The sequence below is a fragment of the Pseudocercospora fijiensis genome (assembly GCF_000340215.1).
Source record: "Pseudocercospora fijiensis CIRAD86 unplaced genomic scaffold MYCFIscaffold_6, whole genome shotgun sequence".
Lineage (NCBI taxonomy): Eukaryota > Fungi > Ascomycota > Dothideomycetes > Mycosphaerellales > Mycosphaerellaceae > Pseudocercospora > Pseudocercospora fijiensis.
In genome coordinates, this window is record NW_006921537.1 from 4,267,676 (window position 1) to 4,281,112 (window position 13,437).

The 13,437-nt window shown below is 43.5% G+C and overlaps 2 protein-coding genes across 2 annotated transcripts; both read right to left on the reverse strand.

The window, feature by feature from the left end:
- Positions 1 to 7,045: 7,045 nt before the first annotated feature.
- On the reverse strand, positions 7,046 to 7,640 carry MYCFIDRAFT_176766 (uncharacterized protein; the record flags this gene model as incomplete). The annotated part of the gene is made up of 7 exons (XM_007930476.1): positions 7,046 to 7,067; positions 7,107 to 7,189; positions 7,226 to 7,244; positions 7,277 to 7,311; positions 7,339 to 7,429; positions 7,470 to 7,541; positions 7,564 to 7,640. The coding sequence occupies 7 exons, from the start codon at positions 7,638 to 7,640 to the stop codon at positions 7,046 to 7,048; spliced, it is 399 nt and encodes a 132-aa protein (XP_007928667.1).
- Positions 7,641 to 8,198: 558 nt separating this feature from the next.
- MYCFIDRAFT_115326 (uncharacterized protein) lies at positions 8,199 to 10,202 on the reverse strand (the record flags this gene model as incomplete). Its single annotated transcript, XM_007930477.1, has 2 exons — positions 8,199 to 8,666; positions 8,766 to 10,202. Coding segments are annotated over 2 exons (1,905 nt in total), but the record flags the coding sequence as incomplete, so codon positions are not given.
- Between the last annotated feature and the right edge of the window lie 3,235 nt (positions 10,203 to 13,437).

Below are 13,437 nucleotides of genomic sequence, written 5' to 3' on the forward strand. Positions count from 1 at the left end.
TTCCTTCCCCCTTTTATAGTAGATTGCCTAGCAACTATCGAAAATGGCTGAATCTCTATTATACGAAGAGTTTCTCGATAATCTTATCGCCGGCGGCGCGGCAGAGGCGGCGGAGGTAGTAGAGGCGGCGGAGGCGGCGGTAGACGGTGCTATAGACGGTATTATAGACGGTATCGAAGGCGCGCTCTCGGCGGTAGACGAAGGTGCGCTCTCGGCGGTAGACGAAGGCGCGCTCTCGGCGGTAGACGAAGGCGCGCTCTCGGCGGTAGACGAAGGCGCGCTCTCGGCGGTAGACGGTATTAAAGGTATTAAAGGTATTAAAGGTATTAAAGGTAAAGAGGTCCGATTTGTCTCGGAGACGCGTATTCGAGGTCGCTATCGCTTACTAAGCCTACCTCGCGAGCGTGTCGCTTTGTCTAATAATAGGTTAGTGTCGCTACGACCTTAGAAGCACCTATTCTTACTAAAGGAGCGCTCTCGTAGTCTAATACCGCGCGAGTCGCAGTTTCCGTCTTATCGAGCCCTTGAGTCGTACGTCTATATCTTCGGAAAGGCGACTAGATACGAGTTTAAGTAGTATAAGCCGTAGAAGAACAAGAATAGTATTAAATATCGCTACCGCTAGGTATATAGTTGCTTCGGCTTACTAGATAAGCGTACCTAGAAGGAAGTAATAAAGCGGAAGTTAACCTTAAAGAAGATAGGTTATAAATTCTACTTCTACGCTATTACTATCGACCTAAGCTAGCCTAAAGGTTAATAGGTTATCCGGCATTCTATTAAAGAAGATTACTACTTCTATAACTATAAGAAGGACGATATCGTCGCTCTTGCTACGTATAGGCGCCGCTTGAGATCCGCGGAGTTCCTTAAACAACTAGAGCGCTTATAGTAGTCTCGTATACTAACCTCGAAGATTATAGCCTACTTCCGCGGCCGTAGTATTATTCTTAAGCCGAAGGACGTATAGAATGTCGCATAGGCTCGCAATATAGACGCTCGACAATAGATAAACTAGGCTTAGCGGATAGTTAGGTTATTAGACGAGAATAGTATATTCTACGACATTTACGAGAACCCCGAGAACGGTGCTATTCGAAGTATAGTTGCGCTCTACCCTAAGTTCCTCGAGGCCTTTAAGAACACGCTATACATCCTTATTATTAATACGACGTATTTAACTAATATCTATAACCTCGAGCTTCTAGATATTGTCGCTACTAGACCGATAAATAACACTATTAAGCTCGGCGTTAGACTTATTCGACCGAAGCCTAATTAAGCCGATTTTACTACTTTATTATAGTTACTACGGAAGGGTCTTAAACAGGCTAGTTGTCCGCTGCCTCTCGTTATTACTACTAATCGAGAAGTCGCCTTAATGCTAGCGATTAAGGAGGTCTATCTAGGCTTATTAAATATCGTCTGCGACTAGCATCTATAGTAAGATATATTAACTCGTGTCCGCAAGGAGCGTAGCGAATTTAGTTAGGTAAAGAGCACCGACGGCTCTTAGACTAATAGTCCTTAAACTAGCAAGTTTCTACGGTTGTTCGCTTATACTATCTATAGTTAAACTAAAGCCGAGTTTAACGAGAACGCTCGGAAACTAGATAACGTCTATCCTATATTCAAGGCCTATCTTAACAACAACTAGTAGTGCTATAAGACTTACATTGTCGACTACTAGACTAACGAAGTTCTACACTTTAGCTATAAAACAACCTCGCGAGTTGAAGCTACGTATAGACGTATTAAAGTCTAGCTTAACTATAGTAGCCGCTACGATATCTTTACCTTATTTAAGAGCCTTCTTAACTAGTAGAATGAAGGGCATAATCGCCGTCGTATCCGCCTTGCTAAGAACCTAAAGAGGTATAACAAAGCACTTACTAGACTATTTTAGGCGAGCGTTTCTCGAGTTGTAAGCGATTACTGCCTTCTCGAGGTTAAGGATCTATACTAACGTACTAACGACCTTCTGCGGACTATAACTAACGATAACGGCAACGAGATTAAGCACTCGGCGTACTCGTGCCTCTGCTTATAATACCGCTATAACGACTACCTTCGTAAGACGTATAGTTATCCTTATAAACACGACATTATAAAGCTTCTCGAAATAGGTAGAAGCCGCGCTATACTATTGCCGAGCTACTTCTATAAGCACTAGTTAATTAACTTCCGTAGAACGTGCAATCTACGAGAACCGGAAGTAATCTATAGCAACCGCAAACCTCTTACTAGCGGAGCGATATTATATACTATAAAGCGTATAGCAATAGCTCGAGAATTAGACGACTTAAATAAGGTTGCAGTAACTAAGAAGCGGAAGACTCTAACGGCTAGAACAGTCGACTTTGCCTTAGAACTAGGCGTGTCTCTTATATAACTTCGTACTACGGTTGCTAACTACTACAAGTGCGTAAAGAGCTAATACCGCACTTAATAATGCCCTTGCTAGAAGGCTAATCGACCGTATAGCTCCGCTTGCTATCTAGCCGGCTTTAAGTGTTATAATCTACGAGTTAAGCCTTTATTATTACTTCTAGTCGCTCCGGAGCCACCTTCTAAGCTAGATCTACTTCGCCGAGAGATTAAAGACCTATAAGTACGTAAGAACCAACGTCTATAGGCGGAAGAAGAGCGAGCGAGGTAACAAGCTAATAGTAGCCGCTAGCAGGCGGCATTATATAAGCAATAACAACGACAGGCTGCTTAGTAACAACACTAGCACTAACAACAATAGTCGCTTATATAGCTAATAGGGCGGCTACTTCATTACTAGGTGCTGCAGCAACAGCACTATTAGTTTACTTAGTAGTAGTATTATATATAGCAGCAGGCTAGTTAGCAACTAAGAGACTAATATAAGCTAGTATATATAGCTTCGCGTAGTTACAAGGCGGCAGGTCGCAATCCGCTTAGACCTAAGTAGATAGCTAACAACTAACAATACCTTAAATTTTGCTATACTACTAATTTGCTAACAAACTTTAGCTTTATAGCTGCTAGCAGCAGTATAGTAGTAGTTGCCCGGGCGGAGGGGCTATAGCGACGCGATTATCCGCTTCTATACGCGATTTTGTATAGAACAGCCGATCTCGTAATCTCGGGTTATACTAGGGCTCGGGCGGGTAGCTAGGGCTCGGTTTAGTCTCGAGGGCCGTCTAAGGGCGATTGCACTACTACCCTTGCCTATACTTTTCTAGTAGGCTAATCGTAAGGCGATCGAGAGAAGTTTCGTAGGCGAGTATATAATAGCCTCGGAGAAGAATTGCTTTTCTATACCTGTTAGCATTAGTGCCGGATCTAGTAGCTATAGTAGTAAGATGCTTCTCGTCCTGCATCCTACGTCCTGCGTATATAAAGAATTATATCTACCGGATATCGGCATAGGCCCGAGACTAGGTAGCAGATCTATAGCGTCTCTACACTTCGGAGTGAAAGTAACTAGGGCCGGACCGCTAAATAACAAGTGACTATTCGCTATAATCCTTGCTTCTTAGGGATTTGGTAAATACCTACTTTCCCTCCGAAGTGTATACCTTGTCTTCGAGGTGCTTTTATCGAACTGCCTATAGCAAGAGGCCTAGCGACTAGAATAATACGGCACTACGCTGTCGAGACATTAGTAGTTTCTAGCTAATTGTATTTGCCGTAGGGCTGTAGTAGGTAAACTATGCTACTATAATACCGTAGGGAAGAAATCTCCCTTAAATTTAAGTACCTTTATTAACCTTAACATCCCTAACTATAGCCTTAGTTCAAGGTCTTAAGTCGTTAAGCTCGTTAAGAGCAGAGTATCTAGGGTTCCGTTATACACTTCACGCCTGCTAATCGCGGGGATTCTAGCTATACGTAAAATCGCTTTTTCTTAGTAGGCTATACGTAAATATCGATAAAGTAGTAGTTTCTAGTCCTATTCGGATGTCTAGTTATATGCGGTATAAAACCGCGAGTCTAGATATTATATTAGCGAGTTTATCCGAGTATATAGTAGCTATAGACCTTATTGTCGCTATTTCCTTATATAATCCTTAGTAGGCGCGTCTACCTTATTCTAAAGCGTATATTCCTCGTATTCCTCCTGTTTCTTCTCTTCTACTATACGGATCGTACAGAAAACTCGGTATAGAGCGTAAAAAGGGCAAAAAGGTAAAGAGGATACGTACCGAGCAGTTAACCGAAACGGAGAGGGTAGAGAGAGTAGTAGAACGCGTCGTTTCGAGGTATTACGAATTAGAGGCTAAATCGGATAAGAAGGTTAGTATTCGAGCGCTTTATAAGGATAAGAAGGCAACTAGCCTATATTCTCGTATTTACTAGCGGTTAAGAGGCCGTAGATCGCTATTTAGTCGACCGTAGACTAATACTAAACTAGACTATTCTTAAGAGCTAGCGCTAGCGGATTATTGTCGAGAGAGGGACGCGATAGGTATATTCTTACTAGTAGCGTTAATCGTTATCGTAGCGATAGAGATACTAGTAAGCCTACTACTAGAGGGGGTCCCGAAGGATACAATACTACTATTTAGCGTAGATTAGGCGGACCGCTTTCTTAAGCGCTATAGACTTAGCAAGGTTAAGTCTAAACTAATTAAGGTATAGCGGAAGGAGGCTTACGACCCTTCTACGATAAGGAGCTAGTTTAACCGCTTTAAGGCGATAATTAAGCGACTAAATATAAAGCCGCGGAATGTATAGAATTTCGATAAAACTAGCTTCCGGATTAGAATTAGTAGCAATAAGTATATCGTTATAATAGATACGAAGCGGCGCGCCTAGACCGAGTGTAATAGCAACCGTACGTATATTACTATCGTCGAGACCGTTAACGCTTTCGGTAAGGTAATAGACTATTAGTTAATTGTTAAAGGTATAATAGTCTAAGAACGTTAGGTACCGAAGGAAGGTAAGTCTATTGCTACTACTATTACTACTTCCGAGTCCGAGTCCGCTACCGAGGCAACGTCGCTTGCTAACTATACCTCGTTCTTAGGTAAAGACAATTTCTTAATTACTATTAACGAGTCTAGCTATATAACTAACGATACTACAATGCACTATATCCGTTAGTTTAAGCGGAAGACAAGGCCTAAAGACCTAGAAGAATAGAGGGTGCTCCTATACGATAATTACGGCTCCTATTGCTTTAAGGAGTTTGCGGCCTTTGCAAAGCGCTATAATATTCAATTATAGGGCCTATAACTATACACCTCTTATTTTATATAGCCTTTAGACGTTATCCTGTTCTAGGTGTATAAACTAAGGCATAGGCAAGCAGTTTTAGAGGCTATATACCGTAGTATTAGTAAATTCGGAATACCTAAGTTTATCGAGGCGCTCTCGGCTATTCGTAGTAAGACGTTTACCTCTTACAATATAAGGTTAGTATTCCGGAAGATAGGTATATTCCTAATTAATAGGGAGGTCCCTTATAGGCATGTTCGAGATTAGTATAGAGCTACTAACTATAACTAGAACTAGCAAACAATCGAGGGCGAATTAGTATAGGAAGAAGCCCGCTATAATAAATCGCTAGCAATAGCGGAGGTCGCTTAGTAGGAGCATATCGCATCGGTTAAGTAATAACGTTCCGTAGAGCCCGCTATTATCGATCTAGAAGGCTAGGCTTACGCTAATAGTCGCTATTACCTCGGGGATCTCGAAAACTTAATTACTTAGGGTATATTATCGTTACCCCCTACGCTACCTTAGCGAATACTAACACCCGAACTGCCGCAATAGCTCCTTAATACTACGACTAGCCCTCGTACGATTAAGGCGTCTCGCAGTGCTATATAAGCTCGTAAGGACTTCCGACGTTCTTATCTAAAACTAGCCCCGTAGGGTATCGATTCTATATTACTATTATTTAACCTATTTTCCTCGTTACCTACGAAGCAAGTAGAAGAGGCCTATACTATCTCAGTTAACGCGGCTATCTATAAAGGCGAGGAATACAAGCGTAAATACTAGTCTACGAGTATTATTAAGCGAGTAAAGAAGCGACAGAAGGAGCAGCCTAATCGGCTTATAAGGGTAGGTACTATTAAGGCGAATAAATTGCGCTTATAAGTTATATAACAAGACAAGGACCTAGCTAATAATAACCGCCGTAAGATGCTATAAGAGGTATAGAATGCCGTCGAGAGGGCACGCTTATATCGGCTTAAGTATAGTAAGGCCTTCCGTATCGTATTTAATAATAATAGTAAGACTAAGTAGATAGACGTTAAGCTTTAGTCTATCGATAAGCCGCTACGGCGTATCTTCGATAAGTAGCTTCTTACTACCGATAATAATACCTTAAAGAAGACCGGCGATCTATATGCGACTATTCTTAATAGCTATAAGCGCGGCACTAATACAACTAATAGCGGCAACGTTAGCTACTATTAGAGCTAGATAAGGATACTGCTACTACCGACTCGCACTTGCGACTACGAAGAAGGCGATATTCTAGTATAGACCGTTAAGCCGAGGCGACTACTAAATAGCCTATTCGCGTAAGAGCCTAACACTCGATCGGACTAGTTATAATAAGACGAGGCGCTACTTAATAAAGATACTATATATACTATAATATAGCCTTATTTAGTACCTCCTCGCCGCCGCTATAAGTCCGTCTAAAGCAAGCGCTATTTCTACTACGCTCCGAAGAAATCGAACCGTTATAAAGGCGCGGTCGCTAGTAGCAAGAACAACCCTATTAAATTAGAAGAGGTAGATAGTAGATATAGCAGTTAACTATTTACTTAGTAAGAAGAGGTAGTAGTTATACAATAGATATATAGGCCGACTAGTAAAGTAATTGACTATATAGTTAACGCGAGGTATGCGCGGAGGCCGACTTTTAGTCTATTCTAACCGCCTACGGTCGCAATTTAGTCGCTAATATACCGGAAATCTACTACTTCTTAACCCTTATTGTACTTATATTCAGTTTCCTACTATATGTGCCCTATAACATTACTATTGTCGAGTTTTACGTGTAGCCTACTAAGAAAAAGCGATTTTACGTATGGCTTAAATCCCCGAGCTAGGGCGAGGGGTGAAGTGGGCTGACGCAACCCCGGATAATATCCTTTAGTGTTGTCAACAGTGGAAGCCACAAGACGTCTCCGGCCTCGAAATTAACAGTCTCGCCCAGAACGGGTGTCTGGAAGATGGCACTTACTTGATGCTGTTGGGAAGAGTTGCTATCTCTTCAGAGCTTCACAGAGTTCCTCTCAGCTTTCCTGATGCGAGCATGCCGAGCTAAGCTCAACACTCGGCGCTCAGTGCCAGAGAATCTTCTAGGACTCCCTGTCAAGATACAATATGCCGCTGGACTTCATGTAGAATGATTTTGCCCAGAATTCTCGAGTTCGCAAAACCATTGGTGTAAATCTGCCGCGCCTCATCGATACCCAACATTCGAGGCCTCCAGTGTCCTCACTTCAACTCATATACCGCTCTTGTACCCAACTGGTCCTCTCCAGCTCTTGTATGATTCACCTGATTCCATTTCTGAGATCTCGATAAGGATCACGGCGCTGGGCATGAAATCAGCGCCACGGTGCGTCTTTGTGTAAGTGGTAAAGACGATCAGGGAAGCTCCAGCGTATGAAGTGCCTCCAGATTCCAATGGTCATTCGCAACCATATCAATGGTATCGGCGATATCTATCAAAGTTCAGCATCTCGCGCCTTTCCCAAATTCTTTCCCCTTTCCCGCAGGATATAGTGAATGTATGGGAAAGCCTGCATGAAGCTGACGCAGAGAACAGTCAATTTCGTTCTAAAAAATGAAGAGACTTCAAGAAGCAGCAGCGTGCTTGATCGTACACGTTTCGCCGAAATGGTCTCGCTCCCAAGGAAAAGCAGTCCCTGGTGTGGTATCTCGAAGCAGTAATACGAGACACAAATGCCAGTGCAACTCCGCGCGGCCATTCGTCTCCAGTCGGCCAAAATAAAAAAAAAGCTCTCCCACGCCAATACCACCGCCCAGCGCCTGAACGTAAATCGAGATCGAGATCATCAGTAGTATTGCTGCTGCTCCTCCCACTTGCTTCTCTTCCCTTCCTCGCGCTTGACGAGACTGCCGTTGCCGGCCTCCATCAAGCTTGAACAATTTCCGCCACTCGTATCCGGCGCGAAGCTGACTCTACCACTCTTCCTCCTGTTATGACCTCCTTCAGGACTTTCAAGATAAGCCACAGCACCGACCCACTCCCAGACTCGTCCCACGTCACCACTTCTACCTTCTCTTACCATGGGTCTCACATTACTGTTTCCCTCTACTTTCTGCGCCACTCTCTCCCAAAGTGCTTTCCTTCGACTGGCGCTGAACTCATCACGTAGCACATCGTCTCTCAACTGTGCAACAGAGATGTAGTTCTCTTGATACAGGTCTGCGTCCTGAGCATGCAGCGCCGCTTGGTAGCTAAGCTTTTCCAGAGCATGAGAGGCCAATTGCTTAGCTCTAACTTCCGTCTCATTCCCAGTCGTAATTCGGTAGCGGGTGTAAGAAGCTCCAGAGAGCACGAGTAAGACGCCTATAACTTGCCAAAGATACTCTCTAAGCGTTTGGCGAATTGATCTTCGGAGGGCGCAGGACAAGGGGATTCGTGCGAGGGATGTGCTTCGGAGGGTTGGTTCGGCGCTGGGGAGGCGGAGAATCTGTCAGTATGATCAGAACCTTGTGTAAGCGCGTGTGTGGCAATAAGGAGAATCGTCGTATGCTCTGTTTTCGGGGCTGGTGTTCACTTACCCATCGACTCCACTGACGATCTCGTCAGAGTTCACAATCTCGCCGATGGCAGACGACCAGAGATGTTCAAATTCTTCGTTGGACATGCCTTTGCGGCGTTTCGTGGCAATGGCAGTCTTGAGTGCGGCCTCTTTCAAAGCTGGGACAGATGCTTCACCACATTCGTACTTGGCGTTTTGGAGTCGCAGCGCTTCCACAGCGCGTTCCTTAACAGCGTTGACCTTTCGTGCTTTGGCGCTGTCTGGCTCGCAAGTGGGTGGTAGAGGAATGAGTCCGTTGACTGACAAAGGATGCTGCGTCAATACGAAGCCACTCTCGCACTCGGTGTGCAAGTTCTCGTGGCAGAAGGCGTGTGGCGGACATGGCTCGCACTGTGGTCGAACGACGTCTGCCCATGGTGGAATCTCAACACCAGCGATCTCGGTTGACGGCTGTCCCACTCCACAGTAGCCCACTTGAAGCTTCTCCTGTCGCCAAAGGCCACCGACAGCAGATGCCATGACTAGCAGAACTGCGCCAACACCACGCTTCGCAACCTTTCCAGGGCGCTGAGTCTGTCGTCGAACAGGCAAGAGCTCGCCCGATGCTTGTGCAGTGACCAATTCTTGCGCTTCCTCTGGAGTGAATTCTTCTGAGATGGCCACATGGTCCTGCTTTGCGGTGGGTACGTCGAAGGTCTTGCGCGAAGGCACTACAGCTCCATCTGTCTGTGGTCGGAATGGACGAAGCTCGTCGGTCCGCCTGCGTAAGTCTCGATTCCGTCTCTCCAAATCGCGCGCGGCGCTGGAGGATCTGGCGGTACTCATGGTGGTGCGTCTGCGCTCGGAATCTCGAGATAGTGGCCGAAGCTGATCTGAGGGGGTGGCGTGCGACTGGAAGACATTCTCATTGGAGAAGGGACTGCTCTCGTCATCTTCCTCCTTGACAGCCACTGGAGTCGCGGCGCTCTGCCTAGTTCTCGCTGTCCGCGATACTGAGCGCTCGGATCTCTCTTGTCGCGGCCTCTTCGGCGTGGACTCTTCTTCCATGATGGTGGCGTGCTTTCCCGAAACCACTCTCGGCGTCACGCCACCTTCTGGCGGCGCAGTGCTATGACGCAGGCCTCGTGGTGGTGTTGGCTCGACCTCTTGCGCTTCCTCGGTTCGCGCGCGAGTCGTTCGTCTCGAGCTTCTTGTCGTCGCTGGCGTAGGCGGAATCTCATCGACAGGGTCACCAGCGCCTGTTCCCTTTCGTCCTGTGCCAATGTCCTCGATGCCTCTGCTTGTCCGCTTCACGCGCGCATTCGCCGCCCGGATCTTGCGCGCCTGGGAAACGACATTCTCGTTGAACAGATCGATCAGCTGCTGCTTCTTGGCCGATGAAGGGTAATTCACGTTGTGCGCAACCAGGATGGATCGCAAGCGTGGGACGGTCAGCGTCGATGGATCGAAGTCTGGCTCAAGATAGGCCTGGTCGTCCATAGTGAAGATGATGTTGAAGGTGTTGATATCGTCGGTGTGGGGTTTGTATGAAGGTGTTGTTTGCGCCGCCGTCGAGTCGTGGTCAAGCTTGCGCAGAGGCCAGAGACGACTCCAAGCTCTTTATCAAGGCGCAGAACTCTCGCAAGGATGCGACTGCGAGGAGGTCAGTGTTGTTGTTGCTGTTGCTGTTGCTGTTGCTGTTGTTGTGTTTGTTCTGAGGCACTTGTTTTGTTATGAACCCTGTAAACAGAGACCGGCCACGTGATGCTTCTTTGCTCGGCAGCTGCCACGTAATTGTGCTCGAGCGTGAACCTTAACAATTAATTCTGCCTGTACTAAGCATTCACTCATTACTTTAGCCTTTTACGACTAGTCTAGGCATTAACCTAAAGCTCTCGTACCTTAATAACGTTTTAATAGAGCAAGAGAAATTCACTTACAGTATCTTCTATACTACCTTACTATAAATAAGTACTATATCTCGCTATCTAAGCCTATCTCTAATAGAGACTCGCTACTAGAGGCGTTTTTTAGTCTAATAGATATTAATATTAGGGAACCCTAACTTATAACTAGTTTACGAGCTCTTTAGTAGCGCTACATATTCGATTTATAAAGCTTAGTATACTATAAAAACTCTTTATTTACTCTCTTTCCTTTTAAGTCCTTTAGATATTATTATATAGAGAGATCTAACTACTACTTCGTACCTATATACCTATTTATTTACTCCTTCTACAGTATAATACCTCCTATTTCTCTAAAGAAACGGCTATATAAACTCGAGACTCTTTTAAGCCTAGTCTACTACTAGGACGGTACCCTACCTATCCTTAGCTAATTGTAACGAATACCGTAGAGTAAGAGAACTAGAAATAGCGTCTAATTCCTAAACGTATTCTTATAATTAGGCTCTCGTAGAACGTATTCCTATAACTAACTCTTATAGTACTAGCCGAACGAATCCGGATACTCTTATATCTACTAGCGGAAACGTACTACTAGGAACGCGAAGCGCTACCGAAACGACTATAGAAGATATCTCGAACCTAGTTATATTCTCTAAACTTCTAGGCCTTCTAGAGGAAAATAACGCTAATAGGAACTAGTTTAGGAACGCTCTATTAACGTTCCGTACCGATTCTAGTACCTAAATCCTATCGACTATAACTAATACTATTTAAGAGAAGTCTACTCCTTAGACAAATAACTAGAAAGCTAAGCTTTAAGAAGAGATCGAGAGATTTAATATAATCGATATAACTATCCTTTATAAAAAAGAACTTAAGAAATACCTTAAGCGCTCCTAAGCCCTAGTTAGTATCTTCGAATAGTACTATAGGAAACGTAAGCGCGCCGACTCGTCCTCGTTAGAGAACTAAGCTAATAACGAGACTATACTAAAGCTAGGCTATAATCCCCTTCGAGATCTACTATAACTAAAACCCCTAATTCTAAAGACTAGGCGCTAGGAAAACTACGATATACAGTATTCGAATAGTAGCGAATAGCGAATATATAATAAAATAGTAACTACTATATTCGCTAGGCGATCTAAGGTACCGAAGAAAAGTCGCTAGCGAATATAGTTAGCCGCTAAACTAATACCGAATCGCCTATATAGCGGAAACTAAGGGATCTTATCGAAGAAACTATTAAACCCGCCTCTACGCGATATAGTAAGCTTACTAAAGCCTACTATAACGTATCCTTTAGATATATAAAGGTCTAAGAAGACGGTCTACGTACGTTCTACGATATTAATTATACTAATATACGTTACGAAAACTTTTTTACCGATCCTATCGATCCTATCGATCCTAGCGATCCTAGCGATCGCGAGCGATCCTAGCGATCCCGAGCAATCCCGAGCGATCGCGAGCGATCCTAAGCTATCCTAGAACGATAAATTGGTAACTTATAAAAGTTAGAATTTTGGCTAATACTATACTAAAAATAGAACATTTTTGTCGTATATTACTAAGCCGTAAACCTTCTAGATAAAAAGATATAAAGGAAAGAAAATCGCTTTTCTATACATTTTACTTCTAGTTTATCTTTTTTTTCTAGTAGGTTTATAGCTTAGTAATATAGTAGAAAGGTACTCTACTTTTAGTATATTATTATAAAAAAATTAAAAATTTATAGATTTTCTACGAAACTAAAGCTAGGAAAAAGAAATAAGGGGTGTGGTATTTTGGCTTTTTCTAGGTTATACTTTACCACCCCTAGAAATCCAAAAAATAGCACTTAAGGATCTATCTATTAAGAAGAGTATTATAGATTTTTAAGTCTTAATACCTAGTAGTTATCCTAGAATCTAGAAAAGAATCTTAAGTGTTTCGAGTATACTTTTTTTTAAAGTTCTACTTATTAAGCGTCGGCTTTTAAAAGAAACCTTTACGAAATATCGGCTGCATTTAACGAAACCTTAACGAAAAAAATTCATTTATAAAAAAAACCTACTAAACCGCTAAATTTAACCTATATTAGTACGTAATACCCTAAAATAGTACCCTATAGTAGTAGTATATAGAGTAGTCGGGCTTTATAGTAACTTATTCCGCGTCCTTTGCGTTCCTAGGCCTCGAATTTCGGGACGGGCTATCCCGAAATTTACGATCGCGACGATCCTATCGATAGGATCGCGACCCCGCGATCCTAAGCGATCCTATCCGATAGGATCTTTAACGTACGATCCTAAGGATCCTAAGCGATCCTATCGATAGGATCGTCGCGATTAGGAAAAAAGTTTTCGTAACTTAGGAACTACTAGCTTATGCTTTGCTAAGCTCCCTAACTATACTACTAATAAGATAGTAGAGTCCGACTTCCTATTCTAGTACTAGAACCTAGACGAGCTCGAGGCTAAAGCTAACTACCTATATACTATTAGGACTTAGACTAATAGAAACTTATCTAAGCCTACTATAGCTAGGTACTAGAACCGGAGCGACGCTAATAAGGGATTAATAAACCGCCGAAGCGGCTCTAAGTCCTAAAAGAACTACTAGTAGAAGGATAAAAAGAATAACGACTCTTTAGAATAGAATAAAAAGAAGTATCTAGGGTAGGAAAAGGATATCCTCTCCGCTAGTAGGAAGGGCTCGCAAAAATAGCCGCCTTAGCTCTAGATAGTAGCGACTAGGGCGATATCCCCGTTACTTAACTTATCTAAGCTATAGCGAGGGCTAAAGTTAAAAGAACGAAAGAGATATAT